Raw genomic sequence first — 27,836 nt, 5'->3', positions numbered from 1 at the left:
AGAGTCCACAAAGAAAGGCAAACCATAAAAGTGGAAGAACTACCAGATTGCATGTCCAGTGAAATGTGCCATACAATCATTCACACATCATTTGAGCTACTGGAATCATGGCTCCATCTCACAAACAAAACCATCTGCAGGTACTGTTTTATGTTTTTCTTTACTGATGCTTGGCATATACATCTGCTGAATAGTCTCTGCCATCAACTCCCAATATTCAGTTTGCTTTAATGCATACACATCTGCTGAATAGTCACTGCCATCAACTACCGATATTCAGTTTGCTTAACCCCTAAAATGCGGGTCGTTGCCTTTGTGATGCTTGCTGAAAAGGACATATCGGCGGATCGTCGCGTTTCCGATTCGAGTTAATTTTGAATAAACGCGGGCAAGCAGGTTCAAGCTGGTATTGTCTATCAGTACCGCCACCCTTTAGCTACAATTAGCATACTTGACCTTTGTACTACTGACCTCCGTTGTTGCCAGGTATCGCTTTTTTTACCCACCTCCCCACCGCGGCCAGGCCACCCTGACTGTGATATATGGCAGCGCGCTGACTGCTCTGAAATGTCAATCTGCGCTTTCCTCTCACAAGCAGTTTATGCTAATTGGAAACGCTTGTTTCCCCAGTTGTCACACTAGCTTTTTTTCGTGCGGTTTGCCCCTGTTTAGCGTCAGTTTACCGCAGGCTTTCAAGGTGACATTATGGTGAATTCTAGCTCTTCCGAGTCAGTGCCTTCCAGCCCTCCATAAAAGGGCTCTGTGACCTCTACCCCTTCTAAACCCTTACTAGGGAGTGCAAAGGGCCTGAGTGAGTTGGCTATAGGCCTAGAACTACTGAAAGCCTCTATGGACTACGGTAGTGATGTTGGTGTGTGGTCCAGCCTTGCAGAATCAGACACTTTATCATTGAGTGCTGAGTCTGAGGTGCAGGAAGAGGTCATTGCTGTGACTAGTACCTCGTCAGGGAAGGCTCCACAGCAGAAGGGAGTGGCGTATGGCAAGGGGGCAAAGAGGAAGCGAAGTGGTGACCCTGGTTCCCAGTCATTGTTCTCCGCAGGCCGGACATTGTCCCCAACCTCAGGTCAGGCTGCCGCCATACCGCCTCGCACCCCCAGCCCCATTATCTCGTCATCATCGTCTGCAGTGATTTCTCCAGAGTCTTCGGAGTCTCCTTCACCACCTCGGAAGGGAAGTAGGCAGTCTGGTGGTCGTAGAGGTTTCCGTAGGCCCCGTGTTCGTGCTGGCATGAGTAGGAAAGTGTCTACTAGTGCTAAAATTAGTGGTAAGGTTTCTCGCACTAGGCAACTCACCACCCAGCCTACTGTGAGTGACCTTGAACCTTCTCCCACTCTTCCCACCACCACCACAACCGCACATTCACGACCTACCTCACCCACTGCCACACGGCCTGCCTCACCCTCTGACGCACCCACCCACTCCCAGCCTTGGCAGGGCACTCTGGATGCCTTCGTGTGGTCTGAGGGCTCTGATTTTGTGCCAGAGGATCTGCCCTTTGATTCAACTGGGTGTGGGATCCAGGCTGACTTCCCTGTCCCCGAGGGTGGTGAATGTTTGGACTACCTGTTGGCCTTCCTGGATGACGAAGTCATGCAGCATATTTGTACCGAGACCAACAGGTACGAAGGACAACGTGCTGCAGTTCGTGAAGGTGAAGGTGCCATGCCATCCACGTCGCGGATGGCAGCATAGGTTCCTGTGACGATCCGGGAACTATTTGTATTCATCGGCTTGATGCTTCTCATGCCATATAACTGGAAGCACAAGCTCGAGGAGTACAGGTAACTCGCACGGAACACGATCTCACGGAACGCGCTCGCAATTATACACGGTAAGGGCTGGGATACATATAAGACAACGTAAGATTAAAAACCATTATGAAAACTACAAATTAATGCAGGAGAGGCCTTTCAAAGATCAAATCCTCGAACGTCACCGCAGCGCACGGTTTGTTTTGATTACGTGACGATCTAGGCGGGAAATTATTCAGTGAGTGAGACATTTCCGAGTACAGTAGCACAGTATTTGTAAGTTCAATATTTACAGTACTGTACTGTTCTGGTAAGTTTATGTGCAACTTAAAGTACTATTAAATAACATTAAAGCAAGAAATAAAGTCTTATAACCAGTTTACCTGATAGGCGTCAGAATATTGCCTTTTTTATTTGTTCGTTTCTTCCAGAGTACTGTACAGTATTTGTAAGTTAAATATTTACTGTTCTCGTATGTACTGTACTTGTAAGCACTTAAATAAAGTTAAATCATTAAATAAAGCCTTGTAACCAGTTAACCCGAATTATATGATTACCCATGATCGGTGTCGGAATATTGCCTTTTTTGTTTGTTCGTTAAACTCTTACTGTACTGCTTTTCTACAGTACTGTATTTGTAAGTTTAATATTTACTGTTCTGGTATGTACTTGTAAGCAATTAAAGCATTAAATAAAGCCTTGTAACCAGTTAACCTGATTTATATGATTACCTATGATCGGCGTCGGAATATTGCCATTTTTGTTTGTTCGTTAAAGACTTATAATAAGAGAAAAATACATTTTTGTCTTGGTATCTTTACCTATTTGCTCAGGTTTGCTGTAATGGTTTGGATCATTTGATGCAATGCAACTTGTAGAAAACTGTGAAAACTTTCGGGAAGTGAACAAAAATCTGGGACATGAGACTGACCTTGACTTCACCCTCTCATGTATCATCTGTCAGTTCACCCCCTGCTATCGTGATGAGTGGATGTACGATTTTTTTGCTCGTGGCCATGCCTAACCACACATAGTTACACCCATTATCTCGACCCAGACAGAAAATACAACCTTTTTCCTCCCTTGCAAAACACAATCAACCACCCTGTTTATGAGACAGCAATATATATTGCGAAAATAACAAGGTAAAATGATAAAGATGAACGTAAAATGATAGAGAAAGATGAACTTGTTATGACGGAAGAAGTACATTTTCCCCGTCTGTAAACGTATTTATTTCTGCTTTGTATCTCTATTCGTAATAATTAGATTTATTGTTAGTTCTGAAACTGCATTACGATTATATTTTTAGCCATTCTCGCGGTGTGGGAGCTGGAAGTTGTGACACAACTTCCTTATTGCTAATCGGACTGACCCTCCACTTTATTCTCCCGTGGCAGAGTCTAGCCTTGGAGGACATGCAGTTTTCTCATTTAGGACTGAAAATTCAACTCTTTCGCTCCCTTTTCCAAGCATGGGCACAACGATAGCGTAAAAAATAACTCGAAACTACCATAAACATATATCAAAAAGGTGAAAATGTATTCATAACATTTTTTTTTTTTTTCCAGCCAATCCTAACAGATTATGTACTGAAATCATTCGATATCACAGTACTGCATTTCTAAGTTAAATATGTACTGTTCTGGTATGTACTTGTAAGTTAAAGCACTGGTACCAGTTAACCTGATTTATATGATTACCTATGATCGGCGTCGGAATGTTTCCTTGTGTTTACGTACAGTATTTGTGTGTTGAAGTTTTGCTCTGGAGTACTGTATTTGTGAGTTATAACATTAAATAAACCTTCTAACCACTTAAAGTGCTTTCTAGTGATTACCAGTGACAGATAACAGCAAAACAACACATTTGGGGGGTCTAGGGAGCAAAATACGGAGTAGTCTAAATATATGCGATTTCGCACCTAACACGGCACGGTAGGAACGAAACCCACGTGTTCCGTGCGAGTTACCTGTACTGGTGTGCTGACGACCTGTGCCCCACACCCATCTTCAACAAGTACATGACTCGGGATCGTTTCAGGCAACTCATGATGTACCTGCACTCCGCAAACAATGATGAGCCTTCCCAGATTGACCGCCTATGGAAAGTGAGGGAAATCCTGAACTTGATCAAGGACAAGTTTATGATGTTCCTTCGGCCATTCAAGAAAGTAGTGATCGACGAGTCCTTGGTTTTGTTCAGGGGCCGTCTTCGGTGCGTGCAGTATATTCCTACCAAACGCCACCACTTTGGAATAAAGTTTTTCGTGCTGTGCAACTGCAAGACAGGGTTCATCCTAGACTTCGTCATCTACACCGCCAGCAATGTGGACTTGGACAAGACCGACCCCCTTGGATTCTCTGGCTCTGTGGTGAAAGTGCTTCTGGAAAAGTACTTTGGCAGGAATCATGTCCTGTATACTGACAATTATTATACAGCACCGAAACTCGCCAAGTACCTTTCAAAGCATGGCGTAGGCTCCTGTGGCACTGTCAGGAGCAATAGGGCACACTACCCTGCCTTCCCCGAGGCTGCAAGATCAAAGCGGGGAGATGTGCACCTGAAGAAATCAGAGAAGATGCTGGCGATACGGTGGCACGACCAGAGGATCGTCAATATGCTCGCCACAGTACACAAGGGGGAAATCCAAGCCACAGGGAAGGTCGACATAAGGACTGGCGAGCCTGTGATGAAGCCTGATGCTGTAATTGACTACAACGTCAATATGCGGCTGGTGGACAAGTCCGATATGATGATTGGAGAGATTGACTGCCTGAGGAGGAACCGGCGCTGGTACAGGAAGGTGTTCTTGCACTTGCTTGATATGTGTATGCTGAACGCCTTCATCCTGTATAAGATCAAGAACAGGAACCCAGCTAATTACTCTCTCAGGCGGTTTTCAAAGACTTGTGTTTACCAGCTGCTTCAGTGTTTTGGACAAGTACTGCCATCACGTCCCAGGCGCCACTCACAGGCACGTCCAGACCGCCTACAGTGCCAGGACTACCTTCAGCGACACCGCCTCGAGCCACTGCCTAGCACTGCCAAGAGGGGGAAAGCACTGAGGAGGTGCTATGTTTGCAGCCACACCAACCGGCAGGAATGAAGTTTTAGACGCACCTCCTTGCAGTGCAAAGAGTGTCAGATTCCCCTGTGCGCTTACCCGTGTTTCTTTGACTACCACAGCCTGAGTAGATATTGAAAATAAGGGTGGAAATATGTAAATAATACTGAGAGTGACAGTGATACTAGTGCTTAGTTTTCTTGTACGTACTGACAGTGACAGTCAGTTGAGTGTAAATTAGTGTATGTAGTTGTAAAAGCACTGACAGTGACAGTGATTTCAGTGTAAATTATTGTACATAGTAATAATATAAGTATTGACAGTGACAGTCACTCCAGTGTAAGCATTTTTTCTATTCTATGTTATGACAGTGACAGTTTGGTGCGTAGGAAATATTATTTTTATAAGTAATGACAGTGACAAGTGATGAATTAGGCACTAAACTGACAGCGAGAGTGAAAGTGAGCGATAAAAATGAAGTGCGAGCGGCCGACAGGAACGAGAATAAAGTGACCGGCGTAAGGCAGAATAAAAGCACGCCACGGTGGTCTTTCTCATTCCCGCTTCACAATACTGGCAGTGACAGTGATTTTTATGGCCGTAACTGTGACATGCGAGCCTTTGGGAAGTACTATGATGGAAAATAATGTAGTATATGTGTTTTTAGCTGTGAAAAGGGAAATGTTTGTTCAGTGACAGGAAGACTGCCGCCGCGCTGCATGTCGGCCGTACACTCCGTTGATTTTAGCCTTATTTTCAGTGCTTATTGTACAAATACGGATTCCAAACTACCTGTACGTTGTAATATAAAGTGTACTGTGACAGACTAAGGCTGTGGTAGAGGGGAAGCCGGGTTTCTGGACGTGTGAAAGTGAAGATTTTGTTACCCAACTTTGCAAGTCTCCACAAGTCCTTGGGTAGTTCAAGAAGGCACCTGTCTCTGGAGAAAGCTGAATGTAAGTACTATCTGCCATAAAAATTATAATGTTCTAGGGTTAATCTCTGATTTTTGGCATATATTTTCCTACAGGTACTCAGACCGCGATACAACCCCTGCCACACCGGGGGGGGGTGGACGGCCGCGCTTTAGGGGTTAATGCACACACATCTGCTGAATAGTCACTGCCATAAACTACCAATATTTAGTTTGCTTTAACTATGTGTAAAATTACCATCTCTCCATCTTTAATGCTGGCCTATAAACAGGAGATTAAAACTAAAATATAGTGCCACTCACAAAGTGGTATGGAAAGGATCCAGGGTACTGGCTTATTATGACACTGAGGAATGGGAAAAAGCTGCAAAAGAACAAAACTCTAAGCCAAGTTGTGATGAATGAACTCTAATACAAAAAAGGGTGCTAAATCCTCGTCATGTACTCCTCTGTACAGTATATGCTTTATACTTCTCTTTCACTTTCACGTTTCTACTTAGGCCAAATGAATTATCTCCTACATCTCACAGGCAAAACCATCCTATATGTATTGTACTTTTTTCCTCCTTCCTTTTAGATCCCCTACAGATTAGTTGGCCTTAAAGACCCATAAAACACTGCTTGAAAGTGTACAATTGAGCTGCCTGCCCATTTCAGGCATGTGGAAATTGGTTGTTACAATACTGTCCATCCATATGGTATTGATGTCACAGACCTGCTCCATCAACTCAATTATGGTAAATCTCCTGCAGACACTACACATGAAAGAGGACTCATCCTGGATTGGTTTTATATACACCTGTTGCATGGAATAATTCCACTGACTGGGGAAAAAAAAAAAGTCAAACCCCTGTTGTGTTTCTCTGTACATATATCATTCTACCAATTAATCATTTGTCACCTTCTTAGCTTTCTAAAATTCCATATTTGGGTTACTCACACTCATTTACCACATTCATTCACTTTCTTAGCCTACCATACCTCCTCCCACTTTCAAACTCAGTTATACAAATCCTTTCCATCACTCTACATTTATTCTCTCCATATGACCATACCATCTAATTACATAAACTCCTCCCAATTATCAACAAACTTAATTTTCATATAATTTGCAAACCACATTATTCTTCATCATATCCAGTCTATGCACTCCAAAGATGTCAAATCTCCCCCAGACACCACATACAGGAGAGGACCCACCTTGGACTCCCAGCTGTCTCTGATCAGAGCCTAGTAGATTATTCAGCTCTGCCTCCAGGTCAGCTTCCTCCCCTTCACCCTGTCCAGTTACCCCTCTTGCAACCAGCGATGTTACATCATCACATTCCTCAAGCACCTGTTAGGAAGAACAATGTAGGCTAGAGGGAAAGAGGAGGAGGGTAAGACCAAGGATGAAGTGGAGAGATTTTTGTGAGTTAAGTGGAAGAGAAGGGGAAGAGAAGGGGAGGGCTGGGGTGAATGGGAATATAAATAAGAGCAGAGCTAGCTGGAAAGAAGGCAGCTTAATGGCAGAGGTCATGGTGATATTTAGGCAATTACAGTGGCAACCCTCTCTGGGAAAAAATCATCTGGTGCATGTAGATATAGATACATTTGCACAACGACTTCTTTTTATAACTTATGCTTAATCTAAAAGATTTTATTCACCTGTGAGCCTATCTTTCATATTCCAAGAGCTAATAAAGGCTATATCTGATCCTTCCAGTAAGAAATTCTCCAAAAGAACAGGGAGGCTTTAGGAAGGGAAGAGGTTGTGTAGATCAGATATTCATTCTTAGATCTTTAGTGGAAAAGTTTCTAGAGAAGGGAAAGAAGTTGTATGCGGCTTTCATGGATTTGGAGAAAGCATATGACAGGGTGGATAGACAAGGATTGTGGAAAGTGTTAAGAATATATGGAGTAGATGGGAAGTTGCTGAATGCTGTGAAGAGTATGTACGATGGTGCGAAGGCTGCAGTGCGTGTGGATGGTGAACTAAGTGAATTTTTCTCTTTGAAAGTTAGGTTGAAACAGGGATGTGTCATGTCTCCATGGTTGTTCAATCTGTACATGGATGGGGTAATAAAAGAGGTACAAGGTAGGGTAGTGGATGTTGGAGTGGCCCTGGTGAGAGAGGATATGTTTGGAAACTCCCTGTACTGTTGTTTGCAGATGATACTGTGTTGTTGAGTGAAGACAAAGGGGAGCTGCAAGGCTTGGTGGATAAGTTTGGGAGAGTGTGTAAGAAACAGAATCTAAAGGTGAATGTAGGGAAGAGTAAAGTGATGGTCTTTGAGAGAGGTGAAGTCAGTGAATGTACAGCGAGGTTGGATGGTGAGGAATTGGAAAATGTGAGTACGTTTAAGTACTTGGGTAGTGTGATGAGTAAGGATGGAGGTTTGGAGGGTGAAGTGCTTGAAAGGGTACAGCAGGGAAGAAAGGTTGCTGGTTCTTTGAAAGCAGTGATAAGCAACAGGGAAGTGAGCATGGAAGTGAAAAAGTTACTACATGACAGTATTGTGATACCAACTCTAACGTATGGAAGTGAAGCTTGGACGTTGTTGGAAGGACACAAGTCAAGAGTGAGAGCAGTGGATATGAGTTATTTAAGAGGAGCCTGTGGAGTCACATGGAGAGACAGGCTGACGAATGAGGATATAAAGGAGCGTTGTGGTGTGGATGTGGATGTGATAGGAAGCGTTATGAGGAACACACTGAGGTGGTTTGGCCATGTGGAGAGAATGGAGGGTGAAAGACTGACAAAGAGAGTGTATGTGAGTGAGGTGGAAGGGGGAAGAGGGAGGGGGAGGCCGAGGATGAGATGGAGGGATGGGGTGGAGAGGTATATGAGAGAGGGGGGTGTGAGTTGGGAGCAGGGCAGTGAAATGGCAGGGGACAGGGCGACTTGGAGGCGATTTGTTTGTGGCCACCCCAAACGGGATTGAAGCGTCTGGCAATAGATAGAAGTAATGAGACAGAAACAATACAATAAAATAAAAGATTTTTCAGTCAAGTGGTCAACATCAGTTGTACATTTTTTTTTTCTACTGGAAGTATCATTTAGATGAAGTAACATCTCACACACACACAAAAAGGACATCTTCCTTTAGGTTAAATAATGTCACTGGAGTTGTGGTAAATCAGTGCATTTTGACTCTGCCCTTCCTCAGATAGTCTCAACTCCTTCAATCTGGTGAAGTATTGGATATTACAAATTTTCTTGCAATCTCCCTCCTTTAAATTTAAAAGTTAGTAACAACATGTAGTAATGAACAGGTTAATTATAACAACATGTAGTAATGAACAGGTTACTTAAAGCCAAATCTGCCTCCTCCAATTCAAAAAGTCTACCTCATGGTTAACAGAATCATTGTGGTAGCAATAAAAAATTAATGTTACCAGACTGAGAGGGTTAAATGATAATCAAGAAAGTTATGACACTACCAAGGCATTATTATAAGTCTAAGCACCTGCTGATAGGGAAGAAAAATGTTACTCCCTCAGTATAATGGCATGCTTATATTACTAGTCTCTTCACGAGTATAACTAATCAGCCTAAGGAATCTGCAACTGACTCTGAAGACCATATTTGGCCACACATCACTGACAATATCTCCCGCTTCGGATTTTATAAACTAATTTTCAAAGCCCATGGAAAGAAAATCATGAAAGGTAACAAGACTTCAGCTGCTGACTGTTCATTATAGTCTTACTAGGATTACATGATTTTATTCAGCTATATAAACTGATAAAGTTATTACCAGGATTTATTAATTATATTAACACACCTGTCAAGAGAGGGGAACACTAATATTCTTATCATATCATTCGCCCTCACCTCTCCCTCTTTCACCATGTCTTCTGGATGTTATTACAGTATTTTAACTGGTATTCTTATCATATCACTCTCCCCCACCTCTCCCTCTTTCATCATGTCTTCTGAATGTTATTACAGTATTTTAATTGGCCTAAGCCCCTGGTTCCATCAAACAACCAATAAATGTACAGTCACCTCTTGGTGACTCAAACTTCAGCATACAGCTGGAATTAGAACATATGTGTCTCTCTCTCCCATTTCTTGTTGTTCACTGAGTGTTTGCAGGTATATCTACCCTCATTTCAAAAGTGTCACCTAAACTGAATTAAATCATCTGGAGAAGCTTAGAATAATATAATAAGACAAATTGGTAGTGACACATTGCATCTCTTCCACTCACATGCCACAGTTCATCAAAAACATTTGTGGTGCCCTCTGAAGGGGTTTGACAACGACAATGATGATAATAATAATCTGGGCTTTTGCTTCTCATTAACCCCTTCACGGCAAGTGGTCCTTACTTCATCCATCCATCCACCATCCAATCCTATGTTGCCCCATGAGGAGCGTAGAAGCCTGGGGCTAGGCAAGTTGGTCCCAACATTTAAGATGAGAGTAAAATGCCTCACTCATCCCTGAGTGGCATTACATGAGCAATAACCCCAACCACCCCTTGGATATAAACCTTCACCAGTTCAATACGATTGGAGCACCGTAATAACCCAGTAAACTACCAGACACCATAATTTGGTTATATGGTTACCACCCAGAGCAGTAAATGGTTTCCTGGTGTACAGGATACCATTCAGCTTGTCACTCAGTCTAGAGTCACCCATAAGCAGAAGGAAGAGGAAAGAATGAAGGAAAGAAAGACAAAAGAGGGAGAGTAAAGTCACCTGTAGGCAAAAGGACAAGGAAAGAATGAAGTAAAGAAAGACAGAAGAGGAAGGAGGAATGGAGGGAGGAGAGGATGGGCTGACACCCGAGAGCAGCACTACATCGAGTGATAGATGGTGAGTGCCCCCACCTACCACAAAGGTCCTTCCTTTACAGAATAAAATTATTGGGAGACGGCAAGAATAAAACAGAAAAGACAACAATAGTGAATGGTTTAAGACATCCACATCCCTTACCTGCTGAAGTTCATCAAGTGTGTTTGCAGCACCCTCTGGTGATGACTCCCCACCTACGGCCACTCTCAGAGCCTCAACACCCGCTCGGAAGGCACCCAGCACTTGTCTGTGGGTGGGTGTGGAATTAACAGTAAAAGTAATACTTCTCCGTTGTATTGCCCTATGCATGAAATGAGTAGGTACGTGTTTCTATATGGCTAGTGCTGCTATGTCTGGAGGGGAGATGTTGAAAAGGGTCTGGTAATATTTGTGTGGGGATTGTCTCAAATGTCTAATCAACAACAACAAAATCAATGTCTTCAGCAAACAGTACTTCTCACTTTATAATGTAGGTGTGCTCCTAATAAATACTTCTGTAAGTAATGGTAAAGTTCCAGCAAGAAAGTCGTCCTACCATATGTATTAATGTTAAAGTTCATTATCAATTTAAAGAAGTAACTGAAATATGGATATATACCGGTATAAGCTAGTGTGAGTTAAATTAACCCTCAACTTTGGTACCACAAACTGACAACTTTCTGGTGAACAGAGAGGTGTAATGGGAAAACCATTCCTATGAAGGCTTTTCTTTTGCCAAACAAAATCACCTGGCATATAATAATAAATACAGTATGATGTAATAATAATGAAAATAATTATAGCAGGTGGTGGCAACCATCATCCACTCACTTGATGTAGTACTGCCTACTTCTTCCTTCATCTCTATCATTCTTTTTCTGTGTCTGCCCTTCTCTCTTCCTATTTCTCCCATCTTTCCTGTCATTTTTTATTACTCTTCTTCCCTTTTCAGGTAGCATTACTTTGAGTGACAAGCCTAATGGTTTCCTGTAAGTCTGGAAACCATTTTCAACACTAGGTGGTAACCATATAAACAAACATATGCATTCCCTATGTGTCAACAAACATGTTGACGGAGGACTAGTGCCCCTCCCCGTAAAACAACTACAATAACTCGATGTCAAACAGCTACCCATTTACGGAATGATGGTGTTTGGCTATATACAGATAAATAATAATAATAACCACTGCATCCTCTAGATTCACGGGATTAAGCAGCCTTGGAAATAAATTTTCATCGTATCAGAGTAAAACTATTGGTTATAACATAATCATACCTGGGCTGGTAGCGGTACTGTCAAAGAAGAAAGAGAGTAGGCATGTGCGATTTGCCACAAGGGCATAGGAAGTAATTCCACCTTGTGCAGTGTATGTCGTAAGCAGGTGCACAAGAGAGGTAGTGGTATTAGAGGCAGACTGTGAAATAATACTGATTTCATGTGTGCAGTGTATCAGGGAGAGCATGTAGAGATTATCAGGCACGCAAGGATTGATCTTGCTAATGAGTCTCTCGAGTGTCCGGGAGAGTTTTGTTATCTGGGAGACCTGTTAAATGCTGGAGGTGGGGCTGGACCTAGCTCTGTGGCTAGAGTGAGGAGCAGGTGGAAAAAGTTCAGAAAGCTGTTGCCCCTCCTGACATTGAAAGGGCTCTCCCTCCATGCTAAAGGATCTCTGTATGCTGCATGTGTTGGAAGTGTAATGCTGTATGGTAGTGAGACTTGGGTAGTAAACTGAAGATGATATTTGCAGGCTCAAACTTGCAGAAATGACAATAACTGGGTGAATATGCAGTGCATCCTTGAGTGCAAAGGGGGGGGGGGGCTAGGTTTATGATGGAAGTATTAAGAGGTAGTAGGATTGGACTGGAGTGTATTAGTGTTGTGGTGAGGAGAGGTAGTAGTTGTTCCTTCTGGCCAAACAGGAGGGGTAGATTGAGGTGGTTTGGGCATGTGGAGAGGATGGGGGATGACAAATGGGTGTAGAAAGTGAGAAGTGTTAACATAAGGGGTAGGGTTGAGAGATGAAGACTGAAAAAGATCTGGGATGAGTATCAATGAGCGTGACCTCAGGAATGAGGGACTGAATAGGGAGGCTGCTAGAGATCGTGCAGCATGGACAGCCACCATTAGATGACCAACGCTGATGCATGCAAGCATGTTGAAGCCTTTAAAAATGAAAACGAAAACGAAAGATGCAACAACAAACAGGATAGATTCAGGATAAGAAACAGGAATACCCTAAAAGCAGGTTAGTGTCATAAGAACCTTAAATCTTGTTAGTCTCATATGAACCTTAAATCTTGTTAGTCTCATATGAACCTTAAATCTTGTTAGTCTCATATGAACCTTAAATTTCAACTAAATACCATTCCCAAAATAGTTGGTCCTTACTTAATATCTAGGATGTGTTACTTAAAATGAAACAGTTTTAAGACATACATGCTTCTGGTTTATGAGAGTGAGTAAAAGCTAATAAAAACACACATTTTTGGCTTCAAAGCAACTTTATAAATCACCAGCAACCTCGAGTGAAGATTACAGTATGTGTTAATAGCATGTGTCAAATTTTTCAACTTTCAAATTCCAAATATGAACGGTGCTAAAAAATTGCAGCATGGCTTGGGAATTCAGTAGGTGGGGGCACTCACCATCCACTCACTCTATGTAGTGCTGCTCTAAGGTGACTGCCCTTGCCTCTCTTCCTTCTTTCCTCTTCTGTCTTTCTTTCCTTCATTCTCTCCTCTTCCTTCTATTTACGGGTGACTCTACACTGAGTGACAAGCCAAATGGTTTCCTTTACACCAGGAAACCATTCGGTACACTGGATGGTAACCATATAAGTGAATGATGGCACCTGGTGGTTTAGAGAGTAATTCAAGCACTCCAATCGAAAAAAGCCTGTGCAGGTTTATATCCAAGGGGAGGCTGGGGTTTCCTGCTCACATAATGCCACTCAGGGATGAGTGAGGTTGGTCACTCTCATCTTAATCCCATCCCGAGAAGGGAGGAGGGTAAATTTTGGCTGTGAGCATAACTCTCGCTCAAGAGCTTTCAGACCAGTCGCGTAGAGATATTTTACTTCTAATGCTCGTAGAAATGTTACTATTCATCATAGAAAGGCCATTTTGGTCTCAATTTGAAGATGAGTTTTGCTTTGTTATACATTGTCCAAAAAGACAATACATACAAAATGCAAAAAAAGTGGGCAGAATTTAGCTGACATGTTAAGTTTTACACTGTCCTTTAAAAAAATATTTGCCAAAAAAAAAACAACTATTCAAGAAGTAATAATAGTTATTGCTTCAGTACGTAGCAGAATAAAAAAAAATTCGTTTCCAATAATGTATTATTTGTTGTATTTTCTTATATAATAATGCCGCATATATACACAAAAAAAAGAAGCATAAGTGTTCAGCGGGAGGTCAAGAGGTGTACATCCTATCTGTGAGGAACCTCACACCACACTGAGCCAAGCAAACCAAGTGAGCACGCATGCACCAGCTGTGGCAGGCTTAGCTCCACCCACTTTTGCCCGTCATCCAACAAAAATGTTGACTCCCTAAATATTTCTTTAGAGATTACATCGGATGATGGGCAAAGTCGTCATGCTGACATCTGAGGTTGACAAATGCATGGCGACCAAGGTTGTCATTGGTAAGTCAAAGGGTTAAATGTCAGGACCACCTTGCCTAGCCCTGGGCTCCTGTGTCCCTCATGGGGCAACACAGGATTAGATGACAATGATAACGATGATTAAGCTTTGTCATATAAATGACGAAGCTTCTTGTTTTTGTCAATATTATTTTTCTTTGTTAGTGGTAGGTGGTGGTGACCATCATCCACTCACTTGATGTAGTGCTGCCTACTTCTTCCTTAGCCTTTATCATTCTTTTTCTGTGCCTGCCCTCCTCTCTTCCTATTTCTCTCATCTTTCCTGTCACTTCTTATTGCTTTTCTTTCCATTACAGGTGGCTTTACATTGAGTGACAAGCCAAATGGTTTCCTGTAAGCCAAGAAACCATTTACAACGCTGGGTGGTAACCATATAACAACCACACATGCTCCCTACATGTCAACAAGTGGGCTGGTGAAGAGTTAGTGCCCCTCCCTGTAAAATAAATAACTCAGAGTCAAATGGCCACCCCTTACGGGATTATGGCGTCTGGCAATAGATAGATGATAGATTATTCTTTGTGCTTTTTTCTTCCCTTCGATCTTGATGATACTGTATTGCATGTGAAGATACTCTAAGGTAACCCAAGTCTTTGTGCCAAATATAAATGATCTTGACCTATTTTTTTAGGTCTCATTATTATTCTAAAAATCGCAAAACTGAAATTGAAATATCGCAGAAACTAATTGAGATACAGCTATTAGGATGAAAATCCCATGATGAAAATGTTTGCTGAACAATTTTGGCTTAATATTTTGCCATTCAGCCAAGTGGAAAGTACCGAAGTCAAATTTGCGCATTTTTTTTCTTTGCAACACATTTCAGAGAAAACTGCACAAGCTTTAAAGCTGTAACTTGCCAGATATATAGCTGTGGTCCCTCTTATGATACGAATGGAATATGGTTACAGTTAAGCATAACATTAGCCAGTTATTGAGAAAACGTAAAATTAACACACGCGTTCTTTGACACCTTTGTCTTCAGATCCCTTGTTAATGTTACTCGTTACCTTAGTGTTGTCAGATCTTGTTTATATTACACATCCCTTATATACCATATGGCTAAGCTTCTTTATTGTGGCTACACAATAAGTAATTTGTTTAATATAATATAGTTTTGCCTGGTAAAAGCTACATCGATTTATCTATCTATTACCAGACGCCTCAATCCCGTTTGGGGTGGACACAAACAAATCGCCTCCAAGTCGGCCTGTCCCCCGCCATTTCACTGCCCTGCTCCCAACTCACACCCCCCTCTCTCATATACCTCTCCACCCCCTCCCTCCATCTCATCCTCGGCCTCCCCCTCCCTCTTCCCCCCTCCACCTCACTCACATACACTCTCTTCGTCAGTCTTTCACCCTCCACCCTCTTCACATGGCCAAACCACCTCAGTGTGTTCCTCATAACGCTTCCTATCACATCCACATCCACACCACAACGCTCCTTTATATCCTCATTCGTCAGCCTGTCTCTCCATGTGACTCCACAGGCTCCTCTTAAATAACTCATTTCCACTGCTCTCTCTTGACTTGTGTCCTTCCAACAACATCCAAGCTTCACTTCCGTTTGTTAGAGTTGGTATTACAATACTGTCATGTAGTTAACTTTTTCACTTCCCTGTTTCTTATCACTGCTTTCAAAGAACCAGCAACCTTTCTTCCCTGCTGTACCCTTTCAAGCACTTCACCCTCCAAACCTCCATCCTTACTCATCACACTACCCAAGTACTTAAACGTACTCACATTTTCCAATTCCTCACCATCCAACCTTGCTGTACATTCACTGACTTCACCTCTCTCAAAGACCATCACTTTACTCTTCCCTACATTCACCTTTAGCTTCCGTTTCTTACACACTCTCTCAAACTCATCCACCAAGCCTTGCAGCTCTCCACTCAGCAACACAGTATCATCTGCAAACAACAGTACAGGGAGTTTCCAAACACTATCCTCTCTCACCAGGGCCACTCCAACATCCACTACCCTACCTTGTACCTCTTTTATTACCCCATCCATGTACAGATTGAACAACCATGGAGACATAACACATCCCTGTTTCAACCCAACTTTCAAAGAGAAAAATTCACTTAGTTCACCATCCACACGCACTGCAGCCTTCGCACCATTGTACATACTCTTCACAGCATTCAACAACTTCCCATCTACTCCATATATTCTTAACACTTTCCACAATCCTTGTCTATCCACCCTGTCATATGCTTTCTCCAAATCCATGAAAGCCACATACAACTTCTTTCCCTTCTCTAGAAACTTTTCCACTAATGATCTAGGAATGAATATCTGATCTACACAACCTCTTCCCTTCCTAAAGCCTCCCTGTTCTTCTCCAACTAATTTCTCTGTTCTTTCTCTAACTCTGTCAATAAGTATCCTACCATACACTTTTCCTATTATACTAAGAAAACAAATACCCCTATGATTACCACACACTTCTTTTTCCCCTTTTCCTTTGTACAAGGGAATAATTATACAGTACCCTCGCATCCAACACGGTAATATTGTCATGCATGGGTCACGTGTTGAACCAAAAACGTGTTGGACTAACAATAGAGCTTATGGAGGAAAATGAATTATGTCAGCAACCCTAGGAATAGTCACCTTAAATACCTACCATATACCTATACATATATTGGTACTATTGTAATTATAAAAAATAGTACTGTGCTATGAATGATAACTAACCATTTAGGATAGTGTTGGTGGGCTTGCTGGGAATGGAAGGTGGTATCCAAGGCTGTAGGTAGTCCTACTGGGTCCCCGGAGGATGGCTGCTGGCGTCACTAGCGGGTAATGGCTGTTGCTCCTCCTCAACCTCCCTCATAAATCCTTCGAAATCACACTCAGAATCACTATCTTCGTCCACAGCCATGGAAGGTCCTGCTTCTGCCTGTCCTAGCACTCCGTAATCCTTGGCAAAGGGTATGCTTCTCACACTGTTGCCATAGCCCCGTCTCGTGACTGTGGAAAGTGATCGCTGTCGCTGACTCGGTAGAGAATAAGGAGCAGCAACTTTGTTTATAAACTGGTACACATGCCGATGAGAAGGGTTTCAAAACGATTGATATTTATTCTAAAATATTAATATGTATTCAGTGTCAGGCTAAATGTTATGCTGTAGTACGATACATTCTCTGTCGAGTCGCCTGGGTTTTGGTCACACTGTTTTGCCCGTCGTATCCTCGGCAGGAATCCTTCCAGATGAATTCCAAATGCCCGTGGTATCGTCGGCAATTTTACCACGTTACCGTTTCGATTTACCATCGTATCCTCGGCAAACCTGGTATGAAGTGCTGTGTGATAGCCCTCGGCTGCCAGGATCTTGTCTGGGTTTTTTATTATGGTCCTCACGTTGGCTTCATTCATGTCGTAGGCCTTGGCAATGTCAACTTTCCTCTCCCCTTTCTTCTTCCTCTCGATGCTTTCTAGCTTGGTGGCCTGAGGGAGGTGCCGACGCTTCTTGGGGTTCTCAGAAGGCTTCCTAGGCATCGTGAGCAGGGTAAAATGCAGTAACAAGGGCAGAAAATGCAGCAAGAAAAAAGCACCTTCCAATGCGAATTATGCGATTGAGTGGCGCTGTGGTGGGAGAAATTTAAACAAAACATCATGTGACAACAGAAGCGTTTTTAATTGGTCGGCATCACGATCACGTCACGATAACGGGCGGGGAAGGCTACTTGATCAGAAGTTTTCATTGGCTATCATCATCATGGGAATGTCCAGTATGACCGTGTTGGACCGGGCGTGATCGAGCTAGAGGTGAACTCTGCGGATTTCGCCCACTTCTCGGAGCTCTGTGCGTGTTATGCTAACACACTCGTGTTGCAGTAATTAAATCGTATTAAATAATACTAATTTTTTGCTCTCCGAGCTGGACGTGAATCGTGCTGGACTAACGCGTGTTGGACGCGAGGGTACTGTACCTGACTTCCAATCCTCCGGGACTCTACCTTCCTCCCAGGCCAATCTGCACATCTTCCACATCCATTCTACTACTATCTCTCCCCCATGTTTCAGCATTTCACCACACACTCCATCAATTCCTGGGGCTTTCCCTGATTTAACTTTCTTCATAGCTTCCACAACTTCTATCCTACTGATTTCTTCCTGTCTTCTCACCTCCCTCCTTCTCCCAGCCATTCCCCAGCCACTTATACTCGCATTACTTCCATCCTCTATGTTCAACAATTCCTTAAAGTGTTCTCCCCATCTGCTCACTTTTTCTCCCTTCTCCACTAGTAATCTACCATTTTTATCTTTCACTCACCTGCTAACTTCACTTCCACCCTGTCTTACTCTTTTCACCTCTTTCCAAAACATTTTCTTACGGTCCCTCCACTTTACACTCAAATTCCTTCCAAATTCCACATCCACTCTCTTTTTACTCTCTCTTACTAATCTTTTCACCTCTCTCTTTCTTTCTACATATAACTCTCTCTTCCACCTCTCAACTTCTTCCATTTTTGTGGAACTTCTGATAATTTTGAGCTTGCCTAAGTAAATACAGTACTTCTTATGAAAATGTGTGTGTAAAATTGCCCTGAAAATCATGAAAAATGACTGCCATATATTTGCTGCTATATTACAGTAGTCCCTCATTTATCCAGATGATCAGTATCTGGACGTGTTCATTATCTGGATGCTGGGCCTTGGCTCTATTAAACCATTATCCAAATTTACTTGCTATTAGTCCCCGAGAACTTTGGCTGGCCAGCCAACATGTTCAAACATTCGATATTGTGGCCGCCAGGCTCAGGCTGTGAGCAGGAAGTAGTTTATTAACCCACAACCACATCTCAAATGTCTGTCCGCCCCTGTACTGAATGGTCAAAGTCGTGCGCCCATCCTATCACTCCCAACAAACCTTCAGCACCCGAATAATACGACTGTAACCCGCAAGCGGTGTCAAAACAACTGTGCACATTCCCCACCGAATGTCTAATATTGCACAGCCACAGGGGCCAAGTCTTTCCCAACCACCACCTCCATCAAACACAGACCACAAGCCATGAGTCCATGTTCGGAGACAGCAGCTGTCCTCCTCTTTACCGAAGGTCAAAAGTCCCCCAGTCCCGGTGAGTTGTGTTTCCACATGGCTACTCGGCGTCTATCAGATCACAAGCCACAAGTAAATGTACAGGAAAAGCAACCATCTGCCTGTTGGCGGAAGGTGGAGAATCCTGCCCACAGCCTTGCTTCTCCCCCTCTCCCATCCCTCCTCCATACTCTCCCAGCTCCCCCCTCACTCCCTCAGTCCTTACCCTCTTCTGTGGTGGTAACACTGACTTGAGAGTTTTCAAAGTTTTTTTGAGATTCATTCGACTACTATTGGCCGTATCGAAATTCTGCAAAGTCCACGAGAAAGCTTATCAAATTCTGCATCTAAACATATGCTTAACTCTTGGAGGGTGTTAGCAAAATACTGAACTAGGATGGTGGGCAGTTACATGAAGGTAAGTTTTGCTCCTGGACACTTTATTATTGCTTCATTTCTGTACTTTTACTTATAATTTTTATGTGTTTTTATTAGCTTATAGTATAAACACCAGCAAATATGATGGTATATGATTTATACCAATATAACCAATTTACGGTGGCATATTTGGCCATGGAATATTTTTTTGTGCCCCAAGAGCAATCACTTGTCACAGACAACAGATTTTCAAACTGTTGTCAGTTTTTTTGTGGATTTTTGTTGTTTATGCACTGTTGTCATGTTATTTACATTAATATGGATAATCCTATGTGTGTTTTGATGTCTAAAAATGGCAGACTGACCTGAAAACAGTGCCAAAATTAGGTGGGCTACTGTACATACAGTAGTGTAAAGGTTGGATGTTTTGTAATTTTCATTTTTTTTTTTTTTTTTTTTTTTTCCCTGGTCCAATATCTACCCAGGGCCCCAACAAATGGGCAGATTCACATGGCCATATGGAATGTGAGAGGTGTGAATGAGGAGAGCAAGAGGGTGGAAGTGGTGAATGTGCTGAGTGCGAGATATGCTGTGATGGCATTGTGCAAAATGAAGATGAAAGGGTGTGAAATGGAGTCGAAGGATGTACAGAATGCGAGGTTGGACATGAATGGACAAGGAGGATGCAAGGAAGGGGTTGCTTTCTTGATGACTGAAGTGTGGCAGAGTGGAATGAGAGATTACAAATGTGTCAACTCAAGATGTATGTATGTAAAGTTCAAGTTTGGGGAGGTGAAAGTGGCTGTGATAGTAGCGTATGCACCGTGTGATGACAGGAGTGAGAGAGAGAGAGAGAGAAAGACAGGTTTTGGGATGAGCTGGATGAAGCAGAGGGAGAAGCGCCCGGGAGCTATAAAGTGATCGTCATGGGTGATATGAATGGAAAAGTAGGCTATGGTCCTGAGGATAACATAATTGGGTTGTAATGGAGTACCAGGAGAAAATGATAATGGGAAGCAACTGAAAGATATGTGTCAGGAAAGGAGGTTGTGCATTTGTAACTCACATTTCAAACACAAAGATGCACATAAAAATACAGTAAGACCTCACTATAACGAACTAATTGGGGCCCAAGACATTCCGAAAAATGAGAAATTCCGATAAAAGCGACATCCGGACTTCCCCCTGCTAACCCAGACTTTTTCCAATATATCAGACATTAGTCTGGATTGCATGAATGGTTTTTAAACTGTTTTGACTACCACTGCAGTACTGTACTGTGTTATAACTTCACTACATTAATCAAATTGTATAATATATATAATAATACTGTACTGTACACTGATAAACATGTCTTATTTACCTTATTGTGGTGAACATACCTGAAATGGTCAAGCAGTCCGGACTGCTTCTGGCTTTATCGGACTTTTTCCGATAAACTGTATAGGAATTTAGTCTGGTAGCTCTTCGAGTCTGATAAAAGTGAATTCTGGTCTATTGATGTCCATTATATCGAGATTTTACTGTACATGGAATATAGTGAACAGGGATCGTGTTGAAAGGAGCCTAACTGATTCATTGCTCGTAGAGAGGTCGATGCTGGGAATGGTTGCTCATACCAGGGCTGTGAAAGGACGATGTGGAGATCTGTCAGATCAGATGACTGTGGTATGCAAGATCAAACTGAGAAGAGTGAGGTGGACTAGGAGTGAGACGAGCAGTCAGGGAGAAAGACTGAAAGTCGAGAAGCTGAGGATCAAAGAAATGGCAGATGAATACAGGTGCAAAGAAGGGGAGGAGTTAGAATGAGTGAACTGGAATGAAATGGATCTGGAAAGCCTGTGGAATGCATACAGAGACTGCTTAGTTAGGAATGCTAAAGCGGTGTGTGGTGTGGCAAGAGTAACAACTAAGAAGAAAGGTATGGCATGGTGGGATGAAGACGTTAAAAGAGCAGCGGAGGAAAAGAGGAAGATTTGACTAGAGTGGTTACAGGACAGGGGTTCAATTGAAATAAGAACTGAATATACTGAGACCAAGAAGTACATAAAGAGACTAGTGAAGAGGAAAATGAAGGAGGTAAACGATGAACTAAAAAAAAAAATTAATGCAAATTACTCTGAAAATTGGAAGTTATTCTGGAAAGAGGTGCAGAAATGTAGAAGTGACAGCGAAAAAAAATGTGAAAGTGTGAAGGATGTAGGTGGTTGATTATTAACCCATGGGGATGAAGTAAGGACCAGACAAAAAATATTTTGAAAGCCTGATGAATGGGAATAGAGAGAGCAGAGCAGATGTAAACATGATTGGTTTGGGGGGTGTGCAGAGAAAGAATGCAGTGCCAGGAAACGTGACACTCACACAGGTGAAGAACGCTGTGAAGCGACTGAAAAATGGGAAAGCAGCTAGGGTTGATGAGGTGTATGCACAGATGATTAAGTGTAGTGAAGAAAGTGAAATTAAGCGCTTGCTGGAGATAGGTAAGAAGGCATGGATGAGTGAAACAGTGCCAGCAGTGGAAAAAGCCTGTGCTCATACCCTTGCACAAAAATAAAGGTGAGCTGAGTGTAAGAATTACCATGGCATAAGTCTACTGAGTGTGGTAGAGAAGGTATATGGAAGAATTTATTATAGAGAAAGTAGGAGAGATATCAGAAGTCAAAGTGAGTGATGAACAAGTGGCTTTGGGAGTAGTAGAGAATGTGTCGATCAAATATTTGCAGTGACAGATAGTGAAGGCTTGTAAGAAGCTGTAAGGTACTTATGGCATTCATGGATCTGGAAAAAGTATACAACAAAGTAGACTGAGAAGGATTGTGGAAGGTTTTGCACATGTACAGTGTAGATGGTAAGTTGCTTGGTGCCGTCATGAGTTTTAATCATGGTGGTGAAGCATGTGTAAGGGTAAATGGGCATCTATGTGAATGGTTCATGATCGGTGTGGGCATGAGACAAGGTTGTGTCATACCCCCTTGGTTGTTCAATATATATATATATATATATGGATGGGGATATGAGAGAAGTAAAACCACTAGTCGGTGTGGGCATGAGAAAAGGTTGTGTCATGTCCCCATGGTTGTTCAATATATATATATATATGTATGGGGATATGAGAGAAGTAAAACCACTAGTAATGGAGAGAGGGATGGCACTGGTAATGAATGGAAAATCTCAAATATGTTGTATGCTGATGATGCTGTGCTACTTGTAAATACCGGACAAGAACTTGGCTGACTAGTGCAGAGTTTTGCTGATGTCTGGGAGCATCGTGCCTTGAGAGTAAATGTCTATCTATCTATTGCCAGACGCCTCAATCCCGTCTGGGGTGGCCATAAACAAATCGCCTCCACGTCGTCCTGTCCCCCGCCATTTCACTGCCCTGCTCCCAACTCACACCCCCTTCTCTCATATACCTCTCCACCCCATCCCTCCATCTCATCCTTGGCCTCCCCCTCCCTCTTCCCCCCTCCACCTCACTCACATACACTCTCTTCGTCAGTCTTTCACCCTCCATCCTCTCCACATGGCCAAACCACCTCAGTGTGTCCCTCATAACACTTCCTTAGAGTAAATGTAAAAAAGAGTAAAGTGATGGTTACTGAGAGAAGGTGACTCCAAGTGTGATGTTACAGTGAATGGAGAGAAACTGGAATTGGTGAGAGAGTTTAAATACGTAGGGACAGTGATAGAAAAGAGGAAAATGTGTAAATGAAGTGGAAAGCAGAGTGACACAAGGAAGGAAAGTAGCTGATGCTATGAAGGCCTTGATAAGAAACAGAGGCTTGAGTGTTGCAGCTGTACGAGGCTTACATGAAGGAGTGTTAGTGCCAACTTTAACATATGGATGTGAGACTATGGTGTGGCATGAAAATGGAAAGTCAAGAGTGACAGCAGTGGAGATGGGACTGCTGAGGAATGTATGTGGAGTACAGAGAATGGATAGGATATGAAATAATGTGATTCATCAAAGACATGGAGCGAGGAAGTCTATGGACACCAGAATTGAAGAAAGTGTACTGAGATGGTATGGTCATGTGGAAAGAATGGATAACAACAGAGTGATGAAAAAGGTACAGCTACTGCAAACTGACTTAGGACGTCCCCCCCACAAGATATTAAAAAACACAGAAATCATAGTATATCGCAATGTTTGTTCATGAAATGCCATTCATTACTATGAAATCATGTTTCCCTTTTTTTTTCAGGACCAGTTGGATGCATTTTGACATGGAATTACTTAGATCTCTAAAGTAATCTAAGGACATTTCTTTGCACCAAACATCTGTCAGTTCAGTCTTGAGGTTGTCCAGATTGGGTGTCTTCTTCTCTGCCTTGATTTTCTTCATCTTTGCCCAGCAGTTTTGTACCAGATTTAGATCCGGACTGTTGCCAGGCCAGTCGAGGACCTCAATCTGATTATCCTGAGGCCATTTTGTCACCTTTCTTGACTTGTGAAATGGAGCTGAATCGTGCATGAAAAAGTCGCACCCATGAATAGCAAAAAAGTTTAACAAATGATATTTCGGAATTGAATGTACCAGCCACCATTCATCATCAAGTTCTTAGGAAGAAAGTAGAGGCCTCCCCTTCCCATTTCACCTGAGAAACACCCCCATACCATTACTGATTGTGGGTGCTTAACAGTCGGCACCGTGTAAGCAGGGTCATATCGACTACGGGAGGCAGGGCGACGAACCTTGGCAGAACGCACCTGGAACACCTGAAATGCACTTCCATTGGGAAGCACAACGTTTCTCCACTCATCCGATGTCCAGTGTGCATACTTCTAGGCAAACTAAATTCACTGCTTCTTCATGCTGTCAGTGAGAGGCGGTTTCTTGGCCGCAGTGCAGCCTGGCAAACCCAGCTCCTCCTGCAAGTGGTGTTGGATAGTTCAAATTGAGACGTCTTGTAACAGCTAGGGATGCATTCTCTTCAATTCTGCTGCTGTCAGTCGAGGAGTCTTGATTGCTTCCCTCTTCAGAAGTGTACCTGTACCTCTGGAAGCCGTCCTCTTCTTTCCACTGCCATGCTTGTGCTCTGGTATGACAGCATGTGGCAGGCTGCGCGCTGCAGCAAGAATCTTCATGACAGTCAACTTTGCGTGTCCAGTACGTTCACAAATCGTGTTGACAGGGACATTATCCTGCCTCCATGCAATGATACAGACCCTCTCATCCCTTAAGCAGTACTTCCCAGGCATGACACCTTGACTCTATGAAAATAACAGGGCAAACAGTAATGCATACAAAAAAAGAGGGAGGTGCAAGCTTGGAGCAACAGGAACGTATACTCCCACTCTTGCTTCTGGGCAAGCACTGACGTGCTGAGTGTTTCAACACCTCCCGCCAACACCAGAGGAGTTGCCAGTTACTTCTTGACCGAAAGATTCACTTGGTAGAGGTGGAAACATAAAGCAAAAGACAGACAACTCTCCCACAGCAATTCTGTGTGTAGGTCGTACGTCAGTTTGCGGTGGGTGTATATCTGAGCGAATCTGAAGAAGGGAGGCGGCGAGGTAGGCCAAGGAGAAGGTGGATGGAAATGGTGAATGACAGTGTGAGGAAGGGAGGAAAGGGAGGTATGGAAGTCGGTGAGCCTAGGGGACTGACAAGAGATCAAGCTAGCTGGACGAATGTTGCGAGAAGTGCTTGATTAGGGATTTGGCACCCCTTTTAACGTGACAGCATCCGGACTGACTCTATCGGATAGGTTCAAGTGAAGCTACAGAATGTGGTGAATATTTCTAGTGTATCAGATAGAGCCAGGATTCCGGGGGCTTGAATGATGAGTGAACGGAAGCGAGGCCCATTGGATTGGGAAAACGTGGGCTGTCTGGACACTGCTACTCCTCACCCTGCCCTAGGATGGGAATGGAGGTCTGGATTATGATGATGATGATGATGATGATATATATTATATATATATAATATACTGCTGTTTTTGCTTACTTCATAGGCTGAAACATTCTCACATTATTTTGTATGCTATCCACCTTCTGCACCCCACATACATTCCTCAGCAGTCCCATCTACACTGCTCTTACTCTTGACTTTTCATTTTCATGCCACATCATAGTCTCACATCCATATGTTCAAGTTGGCACTAACACTCCTTCATGTAAGCCTCGTGGAGCTGCAACACTCAAGCCTCTGTTTCTTATCAAGGCCTTCATTGCACCAGCTACTTTTCTTCCTTGTGTCATTCTACTTTCAACTTCTTTGGCACATTTTACTCTTTTTTCTATCACTGTACCCAGGTATTTGAACTCTCTCACCTATTCCAGTCTCTCTCCATTCACTGTAACATAGCACTGGGAGTCACCTTCTCTCTCAATAACCATCACTTTACTCTTTTCTACATTTACTCTCAAGGCATGACACTCACAGACATTAGCAAAACTCTGCACTAGCCTACCAAGTTCTTGTCCGGTACTTGCAAGCAGTACTGCATCATCAGCATGCAACAAATTTGAGATATTCCATCCATCATCATTCATTACCAGTGCCATCCCTCTCTCCATTACTCGTGTTTTTACTTCTCTTATCATCCCATCCATATATATATTGAACAACCATGAGGACATCGCACAACCTTGTCGTATGCCCACACCGATCGTGAACCATTCACTTAGATGCCCATTAACCCTTACACATGCTTCACTACCATCATAAAAACTCTTGACGGCACCTAGCAGCTTACTATCTACACTGTGCATGTGCACATCTTTCCACAATCCTTCTCTGTCCACTTTGTCATATGCTTTTTCCAGATCCATGAATGCCATGAACACATTATGGTCCTTCTCCCAAGCCTTCTCTACAATCTTGTCTCACTGCAAAATATTTGATCCATACATCCTCTGCCACTCCTAAAGCCACCCTGCTTATCACTCACTAGGACTTCTGATATCTCTCTTACTTTCTCTAATTCTTCCATGTACCTTCCCTACCACAATCAATAAACTTATGCCATGATAATTCTTGCACTCACTTTGCTCACCTTTATTTCTGTACAGGGGTACAATCACAGGCTAGGGAACCAACAGGAGTTCAAGATGGCTGGATGAATGTTGTGAGAAGTGCATGATCAGGAATTTGGCACCCCTTTTTAATGTGGCAGCGTCCGGACTGACTCTATCCGATAGGATTATGTGAAGCTAATAAACATGGTGAATGTTTCTGGTGTGTCCAACAGAGCCAGGATTCCGGGGGCTTGAATGAGTGAATGGAATCCTGGCCCACTGGACTGGGCAAATTTGGGCTGTCTGGACATTGCTACTCCTCACCCTGCCCTAGGGTAGGAAAGGAGGTCCAGATGATGATGATGAAACATCTTCATCAGTGTGTTAAAAATTCCTTGTTTGTTAGTGCTACCATACTAACCAGTGGAAACTGACCCCACAATGGCTTCTAAAAAGAGAACAAGGCTGGGGACATTCATGCATATGCAACCTAACTGGAACTAGTAGAGAGTTGTTGCCCTTTGAACCCCCAACTCCACGAGACATTCTGAGATATGGGCTACTTCTAGGAGAATAAAGTGGTGAGAATGTGAGAAACTACCCACCAGCCAGTCTTGCAAAGGACATTTACCCTAACGTGCTTGAAAAGTGGGAACGAGCAAACAGTTCTTCTGTAGCCCCCGTTGTGAATTCACGAGTCACAATCTTAAACAAGATCCAAGAGAGTTGAGAGCAGGCCAAAAACATATCTCTTGGGAGAGGAAAGCTAGATGTCAAAGATGCTTTCACTGCAAAACTTGACAAGCTTTTTGACATCTTCATATGCAAGTGTAAAATTGTTCTCCGTTCTGTATTTGGCTGCCCTGCGGGTGCTGGTTGCAAAAGGGAAGCTCACATTACCTGTACGTGCCATAAGGAGATGAAGATCCCTGTGAAGGAACTTGCATTCATTAAAGGTCAGAGAGACATGACTGGTTCTATTGGACCACATCAGATTGGCTTGCCAGATCTTTCTGAGCACACCAGACAAGTCAAAACACAGAAGCGGCAAGAAGACGAGAAAAGGTTTGCTGAATATAAGCAGACAAGCAAGCAGGATGTTTCAATACCATCAAATGAAATAATTTTTTCTGATGATGAAAATGAAAAACAAATAGCTGATGCTCACGACAGAAAGGATGGAAGTAACGAAGTGGCGTTAGAAATATAGACAACAGTAAAACCTCGA

At 42.9% G+C, this 27,836-nt stretch overlaps 1 protein-coding gene across 1 annotated transcript in view; it reads right to left on the bottom strand.

The window, feature by feature from the left end:
* Nucleotides 1-27,836, bottom strand: part of LOC145410466 (charged multivesicular body protein 7-like) — a 52,528-nt gene that overhangs the window by 5,805 nt on the left and 18,887 nt on the right. The window contains exons 8-9 of the mRNA XM_080280619.1: nt 10,703-10,808; nt 6,974-7,109 (exon numbers count right to left, since the gene is read on the bottom strand). Of these exons, the coding sequence (XP_080136745.1) occupies nt 6,974-7,109; nt 10,703-10,808 (242 nt within the window). The remainder of the gene's footprint in view (nt 1-6,973; nt 7,110-10,702; nt 10,809-27,836) is intronic.

Source organism: Coenobita brevimanus, chromosome 85 (genome assembly GCF_032717465.1).
Source record: "Coenobita brevimanus isolate Jiangsu-jjx chromosome 85, ASM3271746v2, whole genome shotgun sequence".
Classification (NCBI taxonomy): domain Eukaryota; kingdom Metazoa; phylum Arthropoda; class Malacostraca; order Decapoda; family Coenobitidae; genus Coenobita; species Coenobita brevimanus.
Note: the sequence above shows the minus strand (reverse complement) of the source record. Positions and strands in the feature narration are given on the sequence as shown.